Raw genomic sequence first — 21,884 nt, forward strand, 5'->3', positions numbered from 1 at the left:
ATTCGGCGAAGCCGTGTTTTTGCCAAAACGCGCCCCCAGTGCGGTTGGCTGGACTGGCTCGGAGACGTTCAAGTTGTGCCTGAGAACGTGCGATGATTTTTGCACCGTCTTGAGCAGCCCCTGATCCCAAGTCTGTCAAAGGGAGCCTGGAAAAATGGCAGCTGCTGGCTGGACGGGAACCTTTGACTTTTACTCGAGTTTCGTTGATGATACTGTACGCGGACGAAGCCGTGAAGATTAGACGAAAGCCCGTCGACCTCTTTTTTCAGGTTCAAGGTGCGGATTAATGTTATGTACTCACATAGTCATTGCTGTTATGCAGCCCGCTGTTGTTCAGACTCATCTTTTCAATTTCTGCCGCGGCCGACTGAACACCGCCGGCTTCAAATTTCCCCAGCGTGATGGAGCTATTCTTATATTCAGCGGTCATCTTTTTCCACTCCTCAACCCGCGGCACTCCTGCGCGCTTGACGGCTTCGTGTGGATCAGACACAGGCTGGCCCGTCGTCATGTCTCTAACTTCGATGAAAGAAACCGGAATGAGGCCCGGGCCACCCAGACGGCCAATTGGTTTCGCAACAAACCACTCCGGGTTCGACTGGGCAATGACAATGATCGCCTCTCCGGCCCTGGCCTCTAATTCATCGGGCCGTTCAGCGTGGAAGTCATACTGCACCACGCCGTAGACCATTGCGCCCACGGTCTTGCCAATCGACGACATTCTGGCGCGCGCACCCTGCTTGGTAGTGTTGGTCGTCGCTGATTCGGATGTTGTCGTGATCGCGGTCGCGGGTGGACTGCTGCGCTCAAAGGATTCCGCGTTGTGAAATTCTGGGCGCTCTTCAGGCAGTCCTCCCACCGAGCCACCGCTGTTTCGTTCGGTTTTGCCAATGACCTCGAAAAACGAAACGGGGACTAGACCACGGGCGCTGGACGAGAGCGGATTGCAGGCTTCGTACCAATCAGAGTCGTCTTCTCTGCTGATAACGTGGAAGAAGTCGCCTTTGCTAAAGGCAAGCTCGTGTGTGTTGGCGGGATCGGGAGTGTAATCGAACAAGGCCCTGATTACCTGTGGGGGTGCGAGGCAGAGGAAAGTGGGTTAGCCTACTGGGCATTTGCAAGGGGGAACCTCGCAGGCAATCAGCGAAGGGAGAGCGACGGCAACTCACTTTCTTTGGCGGCAGGATCGCGATGGCGGACTTGGGCGTGATGGAGACATGCTGTGGCTTCTGGTCTTTGTCGCCCTTGAGTGAACGCCTGATGGCCTGGGAGCGATTTTAACCAGCGCGACGGAACGAATTAGCTGAAACCCAAACGATCCTTGAACGGGGCAGGACATTTACAACGACAGGGAGGCATCCTGTCTGTCTTTTCCACCTCATCGCAACTCAACAGGCGAAGGGCGGGAAACGGGACTGGGAAACATTCCGAGACATACCTTCATAGTTGATCGACGTGCGACGAGTTCGCAGCCCTTTTGATTCAGCGAGCTCTAGTTCTTTATTAATTCCCAAGTGAAACCAGTTTTAGAACCACGTAAATTTCGAGGAGAGAAGAGGAAGAGATAGGGAGAGAGATAGACTCGGCAAGGCAGTCAGTAATCATAAAATGCCAATCAGACTAAGCGACCAGCGGGGAGGGATTGAGAAGCTGGAGGTCAGTCCAGCCAGGCTGGGATCAAGAGAGCAAATTGCGATGTCGGGGCCCTGGGACGAGAAACGGGGAGATCCCTGTGGCCGGGTGGATTGAGCAGACAGAGCGAGATCGAGCACTTCGATCGATTGTTATTCCTCCCGAACCCACAGAACGGTGCGCAGGTACAGAAACGGTCTGAGTGCAACGGGGGGTGGATAGGATGTCAGTTTAAATTCCAACGGCGAACACACCCGTTGAGACGCGGAAAAGGGCTGTTTGCTAGCGGCAGGCCTGGGAGATCAGCGCGCAGGGCCGCGAATTCAGTGAATTCGAAGGGAAAGCCTCAACGGGAAGTGAATTGAGTTTCGATCGCGATACGAGCAAATCTCATCGTCCAGGGCTGGATGCGAGGTTGGGCGACGCAGTCAGGGAATGGTGCTGGATCCCATGGTGTTTTGAAGGTTGAAGAGGGGCGAGGATGGAGAAGAGTCTAGAAGCTGTCAAAGAAGAAATGGGCTTGGGATAAAGAAGTCATATATAAATGGATCTGGGTGGCTTAAAAGAGTTTTCGCTGATCCGCCGTTTGTTGTTTTCTCTGCTCTTGTGTTCTACCAACTGCCTTTGCTTCGTCTGGGGAGGATAGTTAACGAACTACATCAGAGGGACCGGGAGGGCCACCCAGCTCGGGTCCCCCAACTCTGTGCGTCGTGCATGACCTTCGCGCCTGATATTTTAAAACTCCATCCACGATTCCATCACACTTTCTTCGCCCTACGCGCCCAGCCAACCCAACGGACACTTCTGTCTCCAGCACCACCGTCACCAACGAACAGCGCCCCGCAGCCCGAGTTCTCCATCTGCCTTGAATCGTCGTACCTTGCATGCCCAGAGCTGAAAACGAAGGCCCAATGCCCCAAGTAAGCTACCTTTTCCAACCTCCCGTCAGCTCGAAATTCTTCACGGCCAGCAAGCGAAGCCCAATGAACCGCTCGCAACCTGCGAAACTTCATCTAACCTGAAGCACGATGACGTAGCCTAGCGCATAAACGCTCCAAAAGATTCTTCAGGTGTTCGGTCCCCAGGAGAGAAAAAGTAAAATCCACGCCAGAGGGAATACGCGGCCAAAGCGCAGATGCAGCTTGAAAGAAGCGAAAAGGGAGGGGGGGAAAACAAAGCAAAGAAAAGAGCAAAGGCTCGTGAGAATCATGGTGCAGCCGCAATGTGAGATGGCTAGCCCGCCACGCTCAGTCCCTACCATCCCTGTTGGCTCTTTTGGCGACATTTCGGCTCAATAATTAATGACCAGCATGCCTTTCCTCGCGGGCCATTCCAGAGCCCAAATCCCCCTGAACTCGGAAGCCAGAAATGCTTCCAGACGCTCAACCCGTGAATATCACCCCATCCTAGCCGATAGTGATAACTAACAGACGGAGAAAGCCACATATAATCTCCAAATGATGGATCCCTCCCATTAAAATCCACGCTGCAGCGGATCCAAGGCCCAACGTACCGGTTCTCCCAAAAGCCCGCGCAACTATTGGCATACTTCTTCATCAAAATACTTGACCTCCGTGATGGAAAGAGCGCGCCTCGCAAAGCCGATCAGTCGAAACCCAATTTCAAACCAGGGTTGGGCGTTTAGGTCCTTTAGAAAAGATATTCCAATTAAACAAAGGCCCATGCACACTCGTATGCCTATTAAGTCTGTGTTCAAACCGGACATTTTCTTCATCCCGTCCAACTGAGGATGCCTCCTGGACAGTTTCACCCAATTTCAAATTAACGTCCCTTGGATACGAATGTTCAATTCCAAAATACAACTACGATCTTTGAAGGAACAACAGTTCGACATGACAAATTCCAAGACCTCCAAAAACAATTTTAAGTTTTCTGTGCTTCAAATGAGAACTAAAGAACCCGACTCACTTTACTAACAAGCAATCTCACAGGGTATTACTGCAAGCTATTGACAAACAATTCACCCCAATAATCCCAAAAGGGGCAAAAAAGTTAACATGACCTAGGAATCACATTCCCAGTAGAGCAATGAAGGTTCCAAACCTCCATATTTTCTACCTATATGTACGCTAGAGGATATCATAACCAGCGGCATAACACCACTCAAAAAGGAGATGCGTCGCCCACTCCATACCATGGTAAGAAGTTTACCGGCCAAACAAGAAAGCACAACGGCAAGGGACGGAAAGACCTTGAAGAAATCCATAGATCGAAGGCGGACGCGGACGTGGCTGCGGCTGCTATACGAAAATGGGAGAAATAAAGACAAGACTTAATCCACGGCAAGAAACACCGAAGATCTTTTGGAACAGGAATAATCACTACGACGCCGTAGGTAGGATCTTGTAAGTCGAAACAAATCAGGCATTTCATATCTCGTAGAGGAACCTCGCCAAACATCACAGAACGTTAGATTTGTCCCTTGATATCGACGATCCTGTGGGCTTCGCTTCTAGCTGCCTCAAAGAACGGTTGGGCCTTTGCAGTGACCAGTTTAACGCCATCCGGTTTTTCCTGAAGCAGCTCGTCCGGCACATGATCCAAAATAAACCGAGCAGCCTGTTCATCAGACTCAAACCCAAGTTCCTCTGTGATGAATCTTATATTGACATCAGGTTTGTACCTATCACCCCACATTAGAATCACATAACAGAAAATTGCAATGGGGATTACTTACGCTTTACATATACAGGCAAGAGCATTGAGACGCTCCCGATCCACAAACATATCCATAAGATATGCTCCCATGTTCGGTGTGTCCAGGTAAAGTTGGAAATATCGATGATAGTTACCAAGCGCAAGTGAGGAACGTACATCCAAGGCATGCCTCACAGCAGGGTCTGCCGCTTCAGCCGGGGTTAGATCCGCCAGCGCGTTGTTGATGGCAGTTCGGTTGCGGGTATAAATGAAATAAAGAATACGATACGCCTTGAATTCCATTGGATGTCCTCCGAGATTCATTGCGTACAATGCCAGCAATTGGGTCTGGCATTGATTATACTCACCAAGATCTCCTTTTTCCAGTGCAATTCGTGCGTGGATTTCGTACACACTGACAGTGAATTCATTCTTGATGTGCTGAACCGTCAAATCTTGCCGCATGGATTTGAACTGATCACAAACATAATTGTAATTGTTCTCTGCCTTCCACTTTTTCTTCAACATGTCCAGTGTCTTCTTCAAAACAGGCATCGGGCGCACAGTGTCTGGGTTCGGGGGCGCAGTAAGACGGAAATAATTTTTCTCCAAGTTCTGACATCGCCCAATGATCGGTCCTTCATCTATATTCCTCGGCGGCGACACCGACCGGGTATTTGGTGTTGATTGGTAGCCAGAATTTGTGTCCTCAAAACGTCTTTTTCGACTTTCCAGAACACTGTTGAACTTACTTGAGATTTTGCTGTTAACGTTACTATAATCATTAATATCTATCCGTCTTCGTTTGTCAGTAGGTGAAGTGAAACTAATGCGATCTTCAAGCTCAGTGCGGGAGTTAGCTTTTCTTCTCCATGGTGGAATACTTTCCACGCTATCCTCTGTTGCCGTGCTTATCTCTGCTGATCTTCTCTTTGGGGAGTGTTTATCTTTCAAGGGCCTCTCCGCAAGGGTGGTAGCAGATTTGTCAAACACCACTGATTGTTGCCGTGTCGGATACGGTAAAGCTCTATTTCGCTCATCTCGGATCATTTCCTGAGGTAACGGGAGAGCGGCCCAATCAACATTGTGTAAATTATTGCTTTCCGCTGCATCTGTGATGATTTGCTTCAACTTTTTCTCCATATCTTCGCGCGTGATACCCTGAATTTGGTATTCTGGCACAAAGCTTCGTTGTACATATTGCCGGACTCCAGGTGGCCATTCAACTCGTTTACCACTCTGTGTGGCGGCCGGTTTCATCGAAGGGTCTGTAGCGTTTGTCTCCGCGGTAGCTTGCGACTGCGAGGCTAGGCTGCGGCGGGCTTGAACGGGAATGTAGGCGGGAGTCGCTTGGAGGAGTTAGCATCTATTTTTTTAAGGGGGAAGGAGGATGGACTTTACCAGGCGACGAGTACTGTGGCGCAGCGGATGCCCGCCATGGGGGGGAAGCGGCATTCATGGCGAATCCAAGTCAAGGGCGTCAAGTGAAAATCAAAGAGGTCGACCCGCCAAATTCAAGTATTGCAGCAAAATGGATTCGGTTGACCTTGATTCCAACTGGGCAAGATTCACACAATAAGTTGACAGAAATTGTATGAAAATTCACATGATATTAACGACAGACTTAATATCCTATGGATATCCACCAAGTTGTGATGGGATGAGAAAGTGAAGTGTTAAGAGTGAAGTGTGTTGAGGAAGAGAGTCCATGAGACGATGGGATGAGGTGGCAAGCAGAAAAAACGCCAAGGCACCTCGCTTATTCCTCTTTAGGTTAGCGGTAAGCGGGCGGTATGTCATGTGATGGATTCAAGCAGATGACGAAATGGGCATGCTTATGTAAACGCCATCCCGCTGATACCTTGATGGGCTCAACAAGCAATGATGATAACGAAGTGAGCTTGATGGTGGTGGTTATTTCTTTTTCTTGCTTATCCTTGGGCTACTCAAATTAAACATCATGCTTCTGTCCTAGGGTTTTTAAATGTTATTCAAACCGGTCGACCTCACAACCGCCCTCCGCCCATCTTTGCTCCAAGATGAATCATTGCTATTTGTTCAGGACATGGTAGGGCTGTATGAAGGGTAAGCTGTGTTCTTTTCAGGTAAATAAGTCTGTGGCCTTATGGTTGACGACATATATCGTACCTAGCAAATACAAGATACCCGATTACCAAAACGGTCATGCCTATCTGACCTCGCATCGAATCTGTTATGTCGGTGCTTCGGAACCTCGAAAGTATTCAGTAGCCATTGACCTAAAAGAAGTGGATCGGGTTGAATATCAGGTACGACATACTCGGCTCCTATAAGTATCAGTTTACTCTAACGCTTTAAGGTAGGCGGGTTTCCTGAGATCATCGCCAAAGGTAGCAATATACCCAAAAACTCTTAAAAAGCATACAGGGCCCAGTGCGGCTAGGGCGATCGCACATGCACCGTTGCCCACGTATTCAGCCTCGCAGAGAGCTGCGAGTCCGTCATCAGAAGCATTTTCACCTATATCCGCAAGTGCAACTTGGGTCTGCCCAATATGTACCTTTTCTAATCCCGTTCCTTCGAATTTTGATCCGTCTACTGCCACAGCGTCCACTCCCCTTCCACCATGCTTAGCTTGCGGGATCAAACCGCCTCTCACGGTCATTCTCAAAGCTGCTATCGCATCGGCAGCAAACCGTGGCGTCTTGACAACGCCGTTACCCTTACCTACCCCAGCTCGACAGCGGCTTGATACAGCTGGATTAGACAGCATTCGCGACGGCCACTTGTCTTCCGGACCCGCAAACCAAGGCCATATAACGACATGCCCGCGATGTACCTTTGCCAATCATCCTTCGCTTTTGGAATGCGAAATGTGTGGTTCGTCTCTGAAGCGACTTAACAACGCTACTCCCGATCGATCAGATTCGCCGGCCTCATTGTTCCTTACCTCTCAGTTAGAAAATACAGAAATAAATGAGAGTATGAAACTTTCTTTCCGCGGTGGTGGAGAAAAGATCTTCCACGAGAGACTTAACGACGCCCTAGTCCAAAGGAAGTGGCTCCTCCATGATGCCCCTCCGATTCCTCAGGCACCATCTACTGCATCACAAGCTGCGTCTAACACTGAAAGCGGTTCAAGTCCTACCATGGAGGGGTCAACCCGCTTGGGCGGCGTTGGGATTGCAGGGCTCGAGCGTCGTGGTTTTCAAACGAGAAAGAAGAACGAAGCAGTGATTGGGAGTGCTTTTGAAGATTTAGAAGCATTGATGGCATCGGCTAAAGAAATTGTTGCTTTGGCTGAAACCCTCGCCGCTGAAGCCGGTACGAAATCGAATGATCCTTCGGTCGAAGCTAATACCGTCATTTCGCAATCTGCTGCAGCGCTCGGGATGATAACAACAAAGGATATGCTTGGCGCTGGAAGTAGCTCTGAAAATCTGTATCTTTCTGAATTGTCACGCAATCTGGCCGAATATTTGACGGATGATCGCGAGAGTGTGCTTCGTCGTGAAGGCGGTATTATCAGCCTTATAGATCTCTGGGCTGTTTTTAATCGTCGGCGGAATGGTGTTGAACTTATTAGTCCGTCTGACTTTTACAAGGCGACAGAACTATGGGAGAAGCTCAAACTTCCTGTGCGTCTACGCCGATTTAAAAGCGGGTTGCTGGTCGTACAACCACATGATTGGACGGACGAAAGATGCATCAGGCTGTTGGAATCATGGCTCAACGAGCTTCAGACACAGCCTCCTGCAGTAGAGGTTTACTGGGATTGGACAACTTATGGCAGGGGAGTGACGGCGCAAGAGGCAGCCCAGCGCTTTGGGTGGAGTGTCGGGGTCGCCGCTGAAGAGCTTGAAATGGCCGAGGATCGAGGTGTTCTTTGTCGTGAAGAGGGAATCGAAGGCACTCGGTTCTGGAGAAACCATTTATGCTCTGGCAATGAAGGGGAAACTAAAGCCCACAGTATCGGATAGCAAAAGTGGCCTTAGCTAGCCTTCTCGTGCCATGACCGACTCGTCTAAGACCATGCATGGTTGAAGGCAGCGGTGCTACCTATTCTGACAAAGTAAAACTCCCTTTGAAACTCCTCAAAGGCCAGACCCTGAGTCGCGTAGTTAATGAAAGCCATTGGTCTCTGCTTCATTCCCCCAGATTCGGATCGAAGATGAGATAAGATAAGGCGCTTGTGTGCGGAGGCAAATGACATAATCAGCTCCACCTCAGCATCATCCATGAGGTCGGTTCTGAGACTCCCCACACTTGCAGGCTTCATCATACCATCCTGAGCGGCCTCGCTGAGTCCTACCGAACGTGAAATCTATCTCCCGATACCTTTTGAAAGCAAAATGTCCAATTGATAACCTTTGCTGGTACGCAGAGCGTGAGAGTGTGCTTCATCAATGTGAGCCGTTTAACCGCGGATGGCCACGAGTCTTTGAACTCAATGATAGCTATCTAACTCACAGAGCCTCTTTGGCGTTTGACAAGATATCATGGGGTTGTTGGCGACTGAGCCTATCTTGCAGAATGCTACCGTCCGGCCGCTGTGGGCATTATCCCATGGCCGTGTTGTGCTCAACCCAGCTTGCACTGCACGACACGATCCCCTCAAGAAACACCGGCGGACAATAGGATGGTATAAACGTGGTGGTGGCGGTGACTGGTATTCTCGGGTCGAAGCAAAATTGCAAAGACCTATTGAGAAAGCAAACCATGCGCCTCATGGGGTGCGCCCACGATCGGGAGGGTGCCGCTCGCGTGGCGGAAACATCTGGGGCTGGCCTCGATTCGGCACGTCAAAATTCGATAAAGAGAAGAAACTCGCTAATGGCTGGTCAGCTTGGGAATGGGATCACTCCGCATGGGAGAAAACCTTTTCTGCTGAACAAGAACGTTTTGAACGAGAGTTTGAAGATCTCAAACGCCAAATCGATGCGGATCCGTATGGTGCGCTTTTCGGGGAACGCCTACGACGGTTACGTCCTTTTTCGCATGGCCCAAAGGACGCAAGTCTCTCTTCGTTTTTTAGGTACATTTTTGGGATTGATAACAGTGCAGCTTCAACTGGAAGATGTTCCGCAGATGAAGATACTACTGCATCAAAAAGGACGACTCGGATGCAGAGGGACCTAACTTCAAATTCACGCAAAGAGCCTAAGTTTCAGTTTGACCCTGTAAGTGGCCGGATGATACCAAAAAGCATTGGAAATACCATTCTGGACAAGGAATCCCTTGAAGCAGCGGTAAATGACGTTGTTGATATTCCTCGCCCGAATTCTGGGTCAAAACTGCCAAATGATAACAAAGAACGGCATTCCTCGATGGAAATGTCTGAGCCGTCCGGTGCACTGGACCAAGATCACAGCAAGACGCCCATAGGTATGAGGCAGCGGGGAAACCAAACTGATGACCTCCCTGATTTACACTCCATAAACGGAGCTTTAGGCCAACAGAGTAAAGATGGCGTATGGTTGATGGGTGGTCCACAGACGAACAATACCGGCCCAATCTTCACGACTAGGGGTACTTCTTACGCTGAAGACAAGGAACCAAGTGATGCATTTGCTTCACCTGTGCGCTCCGCTCAGTCGCTTTTTGCGAACTTTAAAGACTATCTTTCCCCCAAACACGAGACACACAGGCATCAATCCACCATGGAAAATACGTCGGGCTCTGAAGAAAGCCATTCCGGGGAGGCCCTCCGCAAAGGGCCGACTGTTTCTCATAATGCTCTATACACCGATCCGGAAAGACTCAATATTGAAACATTACGTGCTAATGATGTCCGCGCAGCCTTTGAGCAGCGAAAGTCAGAGCTTGAAGCTCAGACATGGGAATCAAGGGCTGATATTGAAGCTGATTCGCAACCTCTCAGGACATCGGAAGCACATGGAATCCAAAGTGAAACAGTCAGTACGAGTCATTGTGCTACGCCTCCTGTTACCAGTGCCGTTAGCGATCATACTATTCGAGACAATGATGAAAATCTTGTTAAAGAGATTCGAACGATCTACGAAAACGCCTACGGTAAGATTGTTACGACACAGGGCGAAGCCCCTGGAGTTACTGGAACGGGCAGCCTTTCGTCTACTACGAGTGTCGAACAATCAAAGGAGAGTGAATTCATTGAAAACTTACAAGCGCGCATCTCCGCTCTGCTGTCGAAGGCTAGTGCGACTTTGGATGAAGTTAGAAGCACCAACGATGCTATCAAAACCTCGTTGCAAGATGCGTTCAAGAGTGCGACTGACTCCCAGTCAAATAGCTTGACAGATTACAGAGTACTTGCGTATGACTCTTCAAACATGCAAATCCGAGATGCCGGCATCACGTCAACCTTCCCTCCCTCTTTCACACCTTTGCATCCCATTGAAGCTCTATCTCGACTGAACACGCCATCTAAATTTCTCGGATTTTTCCCTGCATTGGCGGCACAAGGCTTCGAGATTTATTCTGCAAGTGGTGACGTACTCGTTTTCAAGAAAACACGAGAAGGCGGTTTTGAGGTAGCCACGAAAAACGAGGTTGATACACCTGGTTCCTCTGCTAGTGAGTCTGTACATTCACCGAGACAAGCTGCCGAACTGGAGGAGGAAGCTATCGACGAGGTTGAAAACTACACAACTGGCTCCGGAACGAAAACGAATCCCACGACGCGTCAACAGGAGAAACCCGCGACTTCCAAACAGCCCGAGCACTCACCGAGAGAAGCTGCACGTCTTGAAGAGGAGTCCATTCAGGACTTTGAAGCCCAGAAGAGCAAATCGCCGTCCAGTTCGACCAACGTGAAACCCTCTGCGGCTCAGATTGATACCGCTGCCGATCCCTCCCAACAATCCGTCCATTCCCCAAAACAAGCTGCTCGGCAGGAACAAGAATCAATTGAAGACTTTGAAAGTACTGATAACAGTCTTCGATCCACAGGCTTGCATAGTCAGTCGCCAACGCCTGTTACAGTTCGGCGGCAAGAGACCCATTTCACAGGTGGGCCACCAAACTGGTCTCCGTACGACCCAAATGCAGAACCCAAGGCTTCGTTGCCTCGTGATGAGGGAAGAGTTGAGAAAAAAGGGGGATTCTTATCCTCCCTTCGCAAGGCCTTTCGCCGCGCGTTGCTCACTGGGGTGGCTACGGGGGCGACTTTCTATGCGATTGGCGTTGTCGCAGAGTATTTTAGGACTGGAGGCCAGGATGGACTGGGTCCAAGAGGATTCACCGGCCTTGAAGGCAGGTAAAGCAGGTTTCGACCCCAGTGTAAAAGAGATGTTCAGGATTTGTCTTTATCTGAGGTGGGTGTTGGACAGGAGTAGCATTCCTGTTGCTCGAGTGGCGAGGTTGCTGGTAGGTTGAATTGATTTTCGTATTATCTGCTGCTTGCCCCGATGTGGTGTTGGCTTTCTCTGCATCAATTTTTGTGTATTGATGTCTAGTTATACATATTTATTCCAATAGTCTGGGGTGCACATGGCTGACGCCTCCTCCAGCCTTGTATGAAGGACATGGTGACATCGCCGCTCCTCCAATATTATTGGAGCTCTCCTCTCCTAAAGATAACGTCCCAATTTTGAGAAATCTTGGAGATTCGTATACATCTTTCGCTAGGCCCTGCAAAGCCAACGTTTCGTGAGTTTTCGTCGGGAATCAACAGGTGTTCTCTGCAAGTACGCCAGTTGTTTTCGGGTGAGACAGCTAGATGCTCCTCATGCGGCTATCTAGCCTGATGATTAGTGTTACTCCATGCTTCCAAAGTTAGCCCCGTCCGTACCGAGGACTCCGTACTCTGGACACTCAGTAGTGGACAACCACCAAGCGGGAGAAGCCTTTTGGACCAGGCACATCCGCGGAAGTCCGATCTTCTCCGCTTCCCCTGAGCCAGCCAGGGCAAAAAAAACAAGAGTTGAGCTCAGATCTCGGTGGCGTTCAACTCCTTTTTTTTTTTTCGGCTGAACCCCGCTCCCTCCCAGTTTGAGACTGCGGAGTATTCCGTTCTTTTGACAGGAGGTATCTGTAGGGCGCGGGAACACCAGTTCGCTTCGGCCTCTCAAGCCTTTTCGGCGGCTTGTTCCATCCATGATCCGCGTGAGCTCTGGAACCCACCTTGAGATGCAGGAACGTGGAGACGCACGTCCATGTGGATGAGGTTCGCTAAAATAGTGTGAATTGTTGGTGTTTTTTTGGCACTTTCTTGCCCTTGGTTTGGTTCTGAAGAAGTAGATTTTCGACGATGGCTTCGAAATGTCTCTCCTTTTTTGTTCTCGTGATGTGATGGAGGCTCACTTGCCTCGCTTCGAAGCTTGCAGAGTCAGGCGAAGTTCGAATGACTTCGGGATTTGACATTGACTCAGAGTTCTGGGCTGATGTTGCTGACTGCATCGAGATGTCCGTATCGAAGTCCACTTGCATGCATCTCACTTCTCCTTCTCGAAGCATGTTCTGCAGCGCAATTCGTTGATCGACGGCCTCCATTTTTAGTTTCCCAATAATGTAGCCTTGTCGTGTCACCAGGCTTGACAGCCAAACTCATCGCCGTGTCCCCCACTGCCATTATTATTATTTTTCGTTCAAGATGCCCTCGACTCTCATGGTGGTTGAACTGTGATGCTGGATATTCGAGGCACCAGGCGTGGTGGCGCAGCTCTTCTGGGCTCTAGCCCCAGGTCCCAGCTTGGCCAAACTCGGTAAACATTGATGTCGATCGCAATTATTTTCAGAATAGGGCAAACCTAATTCTGCGCTTCTGCTTACATAACCCAGCGTCACAAATGGGCCGTTTTTTTGCTGCGTATCATCTTCCCTGCATGCTGTCATCGTATATTTGCAGGGATGCATGCTGGTAATTTTCTGGACAACTCTGTGGCTTCGTCGAGCCTCGGTGCGTTTTTGCTCAAGAAATATCGAGGTCTTTGGAGTAATAGTCCTGTGAGCGGTTCGTCTCATCGCAGGGCTATCGCTGTTGAGGTTGCACTAACTACCTCGGAGAGCTGGTACGTGCGCAACAAGAAAAAGCGCAACCAGAATTGGCTGTTTCCACTAAACAAATAATGCGCGTTTTCCTGATGATTGTTTGCATGAATTTTTGCGTTTGCTGAGAACCCTTCCTCCGTCATTCGAACGTTTCGACAGCTTCATTACGGAGCCTTGTGTCTCGGTTCTTCCGCCCAGGAAACATGTACAGATGTCGACCCTCGATTTGGTGTGGATTGGAAAAAGGGAAATTATCAAACTCAATGGATTGTTCTCATTGGCAATAGTTGGTCCAGGGAGCTGAAATTGCGAGTTCGGGCAGCGAAGCACAGACAACCGTGTTCTAGTTCGCCGGTCTCTTGAGCAAGAGGGAACACTCTGGTATGGCTATACGGACTACGGTGGTCCCCTGGATACAATCGTAATAATAATACTCAGGGTCAGCCTTGATGGGAATGCTCTGTGCTCCGTAGTCGCGATTGAAAGAATGCGACTATGGGCACAGTGTCGCCAAGTCCTGGCCCTGCACTCACAAATGTCGTCGTCATCGCCGGGAAAGACTTGCAGTTCAGCAAGAACAAGAAGAATGCTCTGGATTTCACGACCTCGATCGCAGAGTGCTGCGGGAATATCATGTTGGTATCCAGTAACAAGGATGGCCCTCGGCGTCCTAGGTCGATCTCCAAAGGTTAAAATCGAAGGTGCCGACTTCGTGGTTTGTGCTTTGCGCGCTTCTTCTGGGGCAAATTATCAGGAAACAGAGGATGAGAGTTGATGTCGCTTCTTTGGGGTCTCTTTGGCCATTATTATTGTCTGATGATTCTCTTTTGTCATCAGTGACTGTGGTTTGGGGTCCATCTGTTGAAAAGAGTGGCGCTTTTGGTGTTCCAGGATGGAAGCATATTTGTCAAAAAAGAAAAAAAAGTCGCAAATCATGGAGCATTCTTTTTGATTCTCCGCAGGAAAAGAGGTTCGTTTTCCATATTTCGCGCTTCAAGAGGAAGGCCTTCTGCGTCAAAAGGACTTGTGGTTTCGCGATGCCTTGCGCACGTCCTCTGTGGTCGGACGGCAGCTTTGGTCCTAATAGTTGCATTTCTGTAACACGGCCAACTGCCACATTAAGTTGTTGATCGCAATCGCGACACTATTGTCGATGAAGATGAACTGATAAATCGGCCTTGTGTTGGATCACACGTGGATAGCCGTGGAATGGCTGGCCGCCAAGCACCAACGCTGCAATTCTGGGTGGAATTATCAGATGATGGTCTCTTGTCGCTTTTTTACCCCTGGACCGCCAAGCACCCACTAGCGTGGTTTTGTGCAAACAGATCTCCACCTTCAGGCTGGGGTTTGCTGGCGCCGTCGTCTCACGATTGGCTCTGTGCTGCCCACTAAGCCCCTTTCGAGTTTAACTCCGTTCCTGGCGGCTCGTCAGATGCAACCAATGGATACGCGGTGGAGCCCGCCGTCTTTCCAAAGTTACCCGACCCATTTCGAGACGAACAGTCGTGTATCGCGCTGGTCCGTCGTGTATGGGCTGCAGTATTGACGGCAGCGTTACCGGCTTGGCTCGCTGCTCTCTCGAATTATTGGGCCAATGGTAATGCGTGATGGTGCCAATTTGAAACCCACTAGCATTTCGATTCGACGCAGCGGTACGCGTGCTCGCGGCGTAATACCGAAACCAGCTCGCCCGCCGCACCGTGGCTGTATGATTCTGGCAGAAACTCGTATGGACTGATCGTACCGACAGGGAAGGCGGTCTTTGATCCTCTGCTGTCTCGCTGTCACCTCAACCTCACCTCACCCGTCCCTCTCGCTCTTCTCCTCTCCAACCTCACTCTCGCCCATCCAGACGAGTCCAACCTCCATCGCCTTATGCGTCGTCATCGACGCTGCTGTCGGTGTCGTCCTCACTCTCGTCTGCTGGCCTTCTTCGACACCTAAACAGACGGGCGCCTCTGTACGTGAGCGATCCGACGTAACCCACCCCAATCGCCGCCCCATTGGCGCAAGCCATTCACTAACCAAAACTATCTGAACGCTGTACGACTAACCCGTTGGGTCTTATTTAACTACACAGGGCTTGACTGCAGGCGATTTCCACACCCATCTCAACTCCTCTCCCCCTTCCTCTCCCTCCCTCTCCACGCGATCCAACTCGCTCTCATCCTCCTTTTTCGGCTTTTGTTTTCTTTGTCTTTTTTCCTCGTCTCTCTCTCTCTCTCTCGCTGTCTCTCTCTGTCTGACTCTCTTTCACTCGTTTGCGTTCAATTACCCCTTTCCCGGGAACATCCAGGCAACGCGCTCCCCTCGTTTTTCTCGAAGCTCCCTAGCCAAAGCCCGACCGTGATTCCGTCAAACTGGTCAAGGCAGACAAATTTGGGACGGTGGGATATCAAGCATCGACAAAAGACTGTCATACTGGTTGCTCGGAAGGGTTTGCGCATTTTTCGGTCCCTACATCTGGATAGATTTGTGAGCGACAAACCATCAGACGTTTCAAACAACTACAGCAACCACGACATCACTGACTACGTCCCAGAACTTCCGCCGTGCCTTTCGACGGTGATCTGTGTTTTATTTTGGTCGGCAAGATTCGTTTTGGGATTCATTGCTAGGAAGATACGCCTGATGAGACAAATGATCCTTATGCGTGTCTAATGGGACGAATCGAATCGGATTGAACAGTACGTCACCCGTGCATCTCTGGAACCCAGCAGTCTAGCAAGTCGCGCGTCCGATAACAATATTTGGTTTTTTAGAAATCGAAAGGCCGCTCGATCCCATCTTCCAGATTTCCCGACAGCCAGAGATTACTATCTCCAACTTGTCGCTCTTTATCCTCTGGGACATTTGTTCCGTTACGCTCTTTTTTGAAATAGGTATGGATGCCCTATGATTGCTGCTTTGAGTCATCACCCTACAATCGCCTGGCAGATTTCTTTATATTTCTGCAGATGGAATCGACCTTTCCCATCTCATCAAATTCAACCACACTCTCCAATTTCCCCTCTCGCTAACAAGAAACTCAGACCATATCGCTTCGCGACGTGAAGTCGCCGATTCCACTCGTTTTAACACATCGAATATACACAGTACGTGACGTGCGATCAATCCTTCACCCTATATCAACAATAAATCCAGGTGCTCACCGCTCATGCACAGGCAGATAACAATGCGGTCGCTTTTATCCACATTTCTTGTCGCTCTGGTATCGCTGGCCAGTCTGGAGCAATGCGAGGCATTGGATATTCACAATGGCCCTCAACGACCCCAGTACTACTTCCCACGACGAATCAAACGGGAAGTACACAGAGATTCCCCGGCATACGTTAAGCGTAATTCTGTTATCGTTATACCCATGACTGTCATGATCGGACCAGATGGCAAGAAAACAACATTGGGCTCGCCTGTGAACCGGCTAGTAAGCCTGGGGACACAACCTGTCACTTCCTCGGAAACGACCGTTCCAGCGACCACTACCAGCGAGGGCATAACTGTATCCACGGACCCGACTACTCTGTCTCAGCCAACCACCCCCTCAACAGTCCCCAAGGCTCCTGTTGAAACTGGTTCATCCGAAGTTCCTCGCCCGTCTACATCGGTTACTGCTATTCCAAGTTCTAGCGACATATCCAGTGGTGGAATTAGTATCGGCCTTTCTGATATATTGACGGGCTTACCGGTTGATCCAACCAGCCTCCTACCTACTCCGCCATCTAACTCCCACCGCCATCTATTTCGGCAACCAACACCGGCTCTGCGACCAACAGCGGTCCTGGAACGCAACCTCCGCAGAAACTGCCTGACTCATCCGCACCTACAGAAGGAGGCGTGACCCCGCCACCCCACGAACCTACGCTTAAACCAACCCCAACCGGCACCGGTGGCATCCTGCCTCCTATTCTTGAACCCAGCAATGACTCAAGCTCGACATTCGCTAACCCTACAGGAGGCATTTCTCAGACTGTTTCCAGCACTGGTCTCCCGACAACTTCTGCACCCGTGCTTCCATCTATTATTCCTCCTATCATCCAGCCAAATGTCACATCGCCATCTTCGGATGAAACTCCGTCGCGGACTGGCATGACCTCTTCGACCTCGGTCATAGATATCACACCAACCTTCCCGACCTTATCTCCACCTCCTGTGACTGAGATCCCAAGCGGCACCGGCACTGGACCAATAAACACTCTGAGCAATGGCGAAATTCCTAGCACTACGGAAACCTCAAACTCATCGACTACGCCTCCAACTGGAACCGTAACTCAAACCGTCCCTACGGAAACAGCCACGTCCTCGACCCTTTCTGGGATATTCCCATCCGACGGGACCGCGACTGGTTCTGGAAGTGGGATTTTCAGACCTACAAGTGCTACCACTTCCAGTGTAAGCTCCACCCCAACTGCTCCATCTGAGTCAAGAACGATTATCACTATGTCTACTATTACGACTTCACCCACTGCCGGTACGGGTGTGCCTACTCAGGGGCTTTCGTCGTCATCTACAACTAGTACAGTGTCCTTGTCGACAAATTCGGAAACTATGATGTCTATCCCCACAAGCATCGTCGTGCAGCCAACCCCTACAGGCACTGAAACGTCATCCGCCACTACGAGTCCAACATCTAGGCCCAAGATCATTTCGCCTCCAAAGGACAATACCAAAATCCCACCTAACTCCGTTGCTGTTCAGCTCGGTTTTAACGGATCTCTCAGCTACGATTTTGTTGTCCAAAGCACGGGAGCAACGACTCAAATTTTCCATTTTTTGCCCCTCGGCGTTGCTTATGCCCTCGATATTCCCATTGATCAGGCTACTGTGCGGTCGCTTATCCCATACGACACTGCTACTAATGTTGGTTATACGACTACGGTCGCCATCGTTTATATCCCGTCCGACCTTGTCCAATCACTTGCTCTTCTATTACGGACCCCGACATCGCGATTGTACAATAACCCGGACCCTGCAACGCGCACTATAATGGCTATGCTAGACCCTACCATTCCACTCACCGGCGGTCTTCCAAACAACCAAGTGCCAAACAATCCAGGACAGAATAACCCGAACAACCCAGGAAATGGCGGTAACAATGGTGAGCCGGAAGCTGGGCCTGGTCCAGGAGGATCAGGAGGTAATTACAACGTTCGCGCGACGTCTGTGGGCATTGGTTTAGGTGTCGTTGGAGGTGCTTCCCTCTACGGTGCGGCTATGTTCTTCGTCGCTCGCCGGTATAGAAGACGACGCCGATCCCAGAATGAGGAGAGTTTAATTGGCCAACGTGCACGGGAAGGTGAGCCGTTTATGAGCGGCGCTAGAAGCGACGGCTACGGAAGCTCCCAGCGAAACAGTGGTGGCGGAACTAGTGCAAGAACGCAGACAATTAGTCCGCCTGTAATGGCAGAAAACTCCCTCGGTTGGAACTGATCGCCTCCTCAATATCAAGCGAAGTTGGAAGCAGATGGCCACCTGCTTAACGATGGCATGACATTTTCGAAGTGCTTGATGAATTCCAGTTCCTTGTGGGCATGATCAAGTGTGAATGGCGAAGTACTTGGTGCTCCTAGCTTCGCCATTTCACCTACCTAACTCAAAACATCTTTCCGCCATTTCGCAATGTTCATGGCTATTTATTGAGCAACGTGGAAGACTTGATATCCATGCATCCTCGGATCTTGCTGGATTTCAGGAAATTTCTAGGCAAGCATAACTGGGTCCCAACCTCTGTACTATTTTTTCACTGCCCGACCAGGACATTTAGTGCCATTATTTCTTTATTTCCCTTATTAAGTCTGGATTGCTACACCTTCCAATGCCTAACTGTTATTTCGAAAAGGACATGTTGGCTCTAAGTGCAAGAAAAGGACTTTGGGTTTTGCTTTCGGTCATTTTCTTTTCTTACTATGAACAAAGTCATTTACCAACTTTTAATCACCACTTCAATTCCAGTTTGAAGATCCACCCTTACTCGAGTGCGGGAATGTCTATCTTGCCCCAGAAAACGGCCTTTCCCGCGCGTCTCCTCTCAATAGGTGCTTGTATCGGGCGGACTGGATTAGAAGTGTAAATCCCACGGGTCCGTGCTCGACGTGAACGCAGAATCGGACATTCGACGCTTTTTGGAAAAAGAAGGACACCGTGTTCCTGTTGGGTACCCCTCGAGGCAAGCAAATATCACCGATATGTTTAATCCAGGCAATTTCTCACATGGAGGCGCACATACATTACTCCATCCCTTCCTTCCTTACCAATACATCCTTTTTGTCTAGCGGCAAACCCCTCTGGCCTTGCCTAACTACCCTATTTCCTTATGTCGTCTGACTTCGGCGTCAGGTTTTAAAATACCTTCTTTTTTAAACCCAACATATATGTTTTTAATAAATATCCCTCATATTCTTCTTTTCCTCTTCTCAATTCATCTACTACATCGCCGCCGGCTACATGCTCGCAGCATGGCAGATCCTTGCCGCAGTGCATATTCCCCTTTCCTAACCTACGCTCTCTTATCTCTCATTTGATGACTCTGTATTGTATCAGGTACACGCTCAGTCATTCTCGACTTCATGTCTCTCTCCTTTACAATAATGGTTTTTTTCAATCCCGCCTTTCCTATCGAGTACATACAGACTGTGGTCTCCTTGTATCTCTCACCCACGTATTGGATCATTGTAGTTTCTCATGTGTTTTACGTCTGTAATTATGTATGAGATGTCCGTCGTTTCGAGGTATATTTTATTATCTCCTGGATCCATGTAAATAACATATGTAGGTCGCACCACCAGCCCAAAAGAGTAGACGTAGACACCAGAGAGGTTTATAATTATCAACCAGCGGGTTGATATCCAGCATGTATGTACGTACGTTTTCGGACTCGAGAGTATGCAAGATCGCAAGAATAGCCATAGACCGAAAATCCCCGGGTGGGGGTCAGATGCACTGCCATCTCTCTGTTTCCCATGTTTTCGATATAATGGAGGCACAGCACCTATTCTGCATCTCGCAACAAACGGACATGTGTACACCGCTGCTGTGCGGAAGGAACTTTCAAACTTTGCCATTGATGGGTTATAAAGGATTTGTTTGTCTTTACGTGAAACAATCATTTCAACTTGAGATTGAATTGAATCAAGCTAACAGAGCTGAAGGACAGAATATAAGTAGAAGAAAAAAGAAAAAAAAAAATCATAATGCCATTAATTAGAATTAACACTTATCAAAGGAGATCTGTCTTGAAAGAAACCCACGCAAATCCAGCGGTCAAAAGGCGGAAACAAGGGGAGCTCATAAAAATAGAAACAGATGCCGATGCGAAAGATAGCATCTGGAATAAGATCCATAACTACCAGGAGATGTCAATGAAGAGAACAGGCCGTCGATGAATGGTGTCGTAAAAGCGCATAAAATGAAGCAATCAAATTGATTTTTCTTTTAGCCGAGAAACACCACGACCTGGGAGAGGAAATAAAATAGTGAAACTGATGCATAGAGGCCGATTTAGCCATGGGGTGTCGCCGTGTGGCGAAGCTGTTCTTTGCCTCATGCTCGTTTGCCGTTGATGCCTGTGAGTTCAACATCGCTATATCAAGGTTTAAACATGGTCAGCCTTCAGTTCGCAAACCGCGCACATGATCAGGTTGGTGATGACAACTATTACCAACAGAAACAATGAACCGGGCTAAAAAGAATGGCAGGGTGAAACTCACAAAACAAGTGTTGCGCCTGGAGGGATCAATCCCGGGAAGCCACTGGATTATTTGGATGCCAAGTTAGCTATGTCGAGTCTTGGAAGCAAGTCAAAACAGTTGGGAGTATAAAAAAGCCGGTTGATGCTGCGACTGTCGTTGTATCTTCCCTTTGCTCTTCTATGCAACGCTTTGCTAGATCAGAGGCAAGAGCGCTTTGGATGACGTTGTGGCCGGGTCCGTGTCACCAACGGCGTACCAGGATTCGTGCAGGAAAACGGTTGAAGAAGAAAAAGGAAAAAGAAGTCCTAATTGAACGTACCGTGAACCGTATGCATAGTCGCTGCTCAAAGTCGTTAGGCTAGATATTGGCGTCAAGGCCGAAGTAGGAAGACTTACTCAGTGATGGTCAATATACTCTTTTCGCCAAGGGTCATCTCGGGGACGGCCTCGTCCCAGCCTACAAGCAAATTGGGAACAGATTAGCGACTCTTTTTTTCTTCCAAACGAAGCGCATAGCCTTGAGTAAATTGCTAGAGCCGAGAATCTTTAGAATGAGTTGGGTTCAACATACCGCGGATAACTGCACCAATTCCGATTTTGATTTTGAATTCGCCACGATGTTCCGTCGAATCGAATCTAGATGGAGAAGATCGACGGTCAGCTCCAGGAAAAAATAAATTATGCATGTCCTTGTGACCAGGCAGGTATTGAACGATGGACTGGCACGCGGCTAGAGGTAGTCTGGGGAAGTACACTCACTGCGTGCCCATGTAGTTCTCGGAGGCCTTGTTAGGGTCGTAGAGGCACCCCCGATATTTCATGACGATGTTATCGCCTTTGGCAGGTTTATCAACACCGTTGCCGTGCTTGATGATCTTCTTTGTAACGCCCATGGTTGCGAGACGTCGAGTAGTCGGGCGAAATGAGTATCTTATTTTTGAGTAGGCAGCTGCTATA

General features: G+C 49.3%; 7 protein-coding genes across 7 annotated transcripts in view; 3 read left to right on the forward strand and 4 right to left on the reverse strand.

Annotated features, from left to right (window-relative positions):
• The window catches only part of UREG_02649 (uncharacterized protein), a gene marked incomplete at both ends in the record, with an annotated part of 2,166 nt that extends 722 nt beyond the window's left edge, over positions 1 to 1,444 (reverse strand). Inside the window, 3 exons of the mRNA XM_002543087.1 lie at positions 302 to 1,069; positions 1,170 to 1,265; positions 1,439 to 1,444. Coding sequence (XP_002543133.1) covers positions 302 to 1,069; positions 1,170 to 1,265; positions 1,439 to 1,444 — 870 coding nt within the window. The remainder of the gene's footprint in view (positions 1 to 301; positions 1,070 to 1,169; positions 1,266 to 1,438) is intronic.
• A 2,618-nt stretch (positions 1,445 to 4,062) lies between these two features.
• On the reverse strand, positions 4,063 to 5,749 carry UREG_02650 (uncharacterized protein; the record flags this gene model as incomplete). Its single annotated transcript, XM_002543088.1, has 3 exons — positions 4,063 to 4,276; positions 4,331 to 5,639; positions 5,692 to 5,749. 3 exons carry the CDS (start codon positions 5,747 to 5,749, stop codon positions 4,063 to 4,065), a joined length of 1,581 nt encoding a protein of 526 aa, XP_002543134.1.
• Positions 5,750 to 6,355: 606 nt separating this feature from the next.
• UREG_02651 (uncharacterized protein) lies at positions 6,356 to 12,146 on the forward strand (the record flags this gene model as incomplete). The annotated part of the gene is made up of 6 exons (XM_002543089.1): positions 6,356 to 6,375; positions 6,443 to 6,578; positions 6,633 to 8,238; positions 8,764 to 11,506; positions 11,728 to 11,898; positions 12,071 to 12,146. The coding sequence occupies 6 exons, from the start codon at positions 6,356 to 6,358 to the stop codon at positions 12,144 to 12,146; spliced, it is 4,752 nt and encodes a 1,583-aa protein (XP_002543135.1).
• A 274-nt stretch (positions 12,147 to 12,420) lies between these two features.
• On the reverse strand, positions 12,421 to 12,741 carry UREG_02652 (uncharacterized protein; the record flags this gene model as incomplete). Its single annotated transcript, XM_002543090.1, has 1 exon — positions 12,421 to 12,741. The coding sequence occupies one exon, from the start codon at positions 12,739 to 12,741 to the stop codon at positions 12,421 to 12,423; it is 321 nt and encodes a 106-aa protein (XP_002543136.1).
• A 993-nt stretch (positions 12,742 to 13,734) lies between these two features.
• Positions 13,735 to 13,932, forward strand: UREG_02653 (uncharacterized protein; the record flags this gene model as incomplete). Its single annotated transcript, XM_002543091.1, has 1 exon — positions 13,735 to 13,932. One exon carries the CDS (start codon positions 13,735 to 13,737, stop codon positions 13,930 to 13,932), a length of 198 nt encoding a protein of 65 aa, XP_002543137.1.
• A 2,485-nt stretch (positions 13,933 to 16,417) lies between these two features.
• On the forward strand, positions 16,418 to 18,669 carry UREG_02654 (uncharacterized protein; the record flags this gene model as incomplete). The annotated part of the gene is made up of 2 exons (XM_002543092.1): positions 16,418 to 17,017; positions 17,041 to 18,669. The coding sequence occupies 2 exons, from the start codon at positions 16,418 to 16,420 to the stop codon at positions 18,667 to 18,669; spliced, it is 2,229 nt and encodes a 742-aa protein (XP_002543138.1).
• Positions 18,670 to 21,319: 2,650 nt separating this feature from the next.
• On the reverse strand, positions 21,320 to 21,820 carry UREG_02655 (uncharacterized protein; the record flags this gene model as incomplete). Its single annotated transcript, XM_002543093.1, has 3 exons — positions 21,320 to 21,384; positions 21,499 to 21,563; positions 21,687 to 21,820. 3 exons carry the CDS (start codon positions 21,818 to 21,820, stop codon positions 21,320 to 21,322), a joined length of 264 nt encoding a protein of 87 aa, XP_002543139.1.
• Positions 21,821 to 21,884: the final 64 nt, after the last annotated feature.

The sequence above is a fragment of the Uncinocarpus reesii genome, genomic scaffold (genome assembly GCF_000003515.1).
Source record: "Uncinocarpus reesii 1704 scaffold_1 genomic scaffold, whole genome shotgun sequence".
NCBI classification, from domain to species: Eukaryota; Fungi; Ascomycota; class Eurotiomycetes; order Onygenales; family Onygenaceae; genus Uncinocarpus; species Uncinocarpus reesii.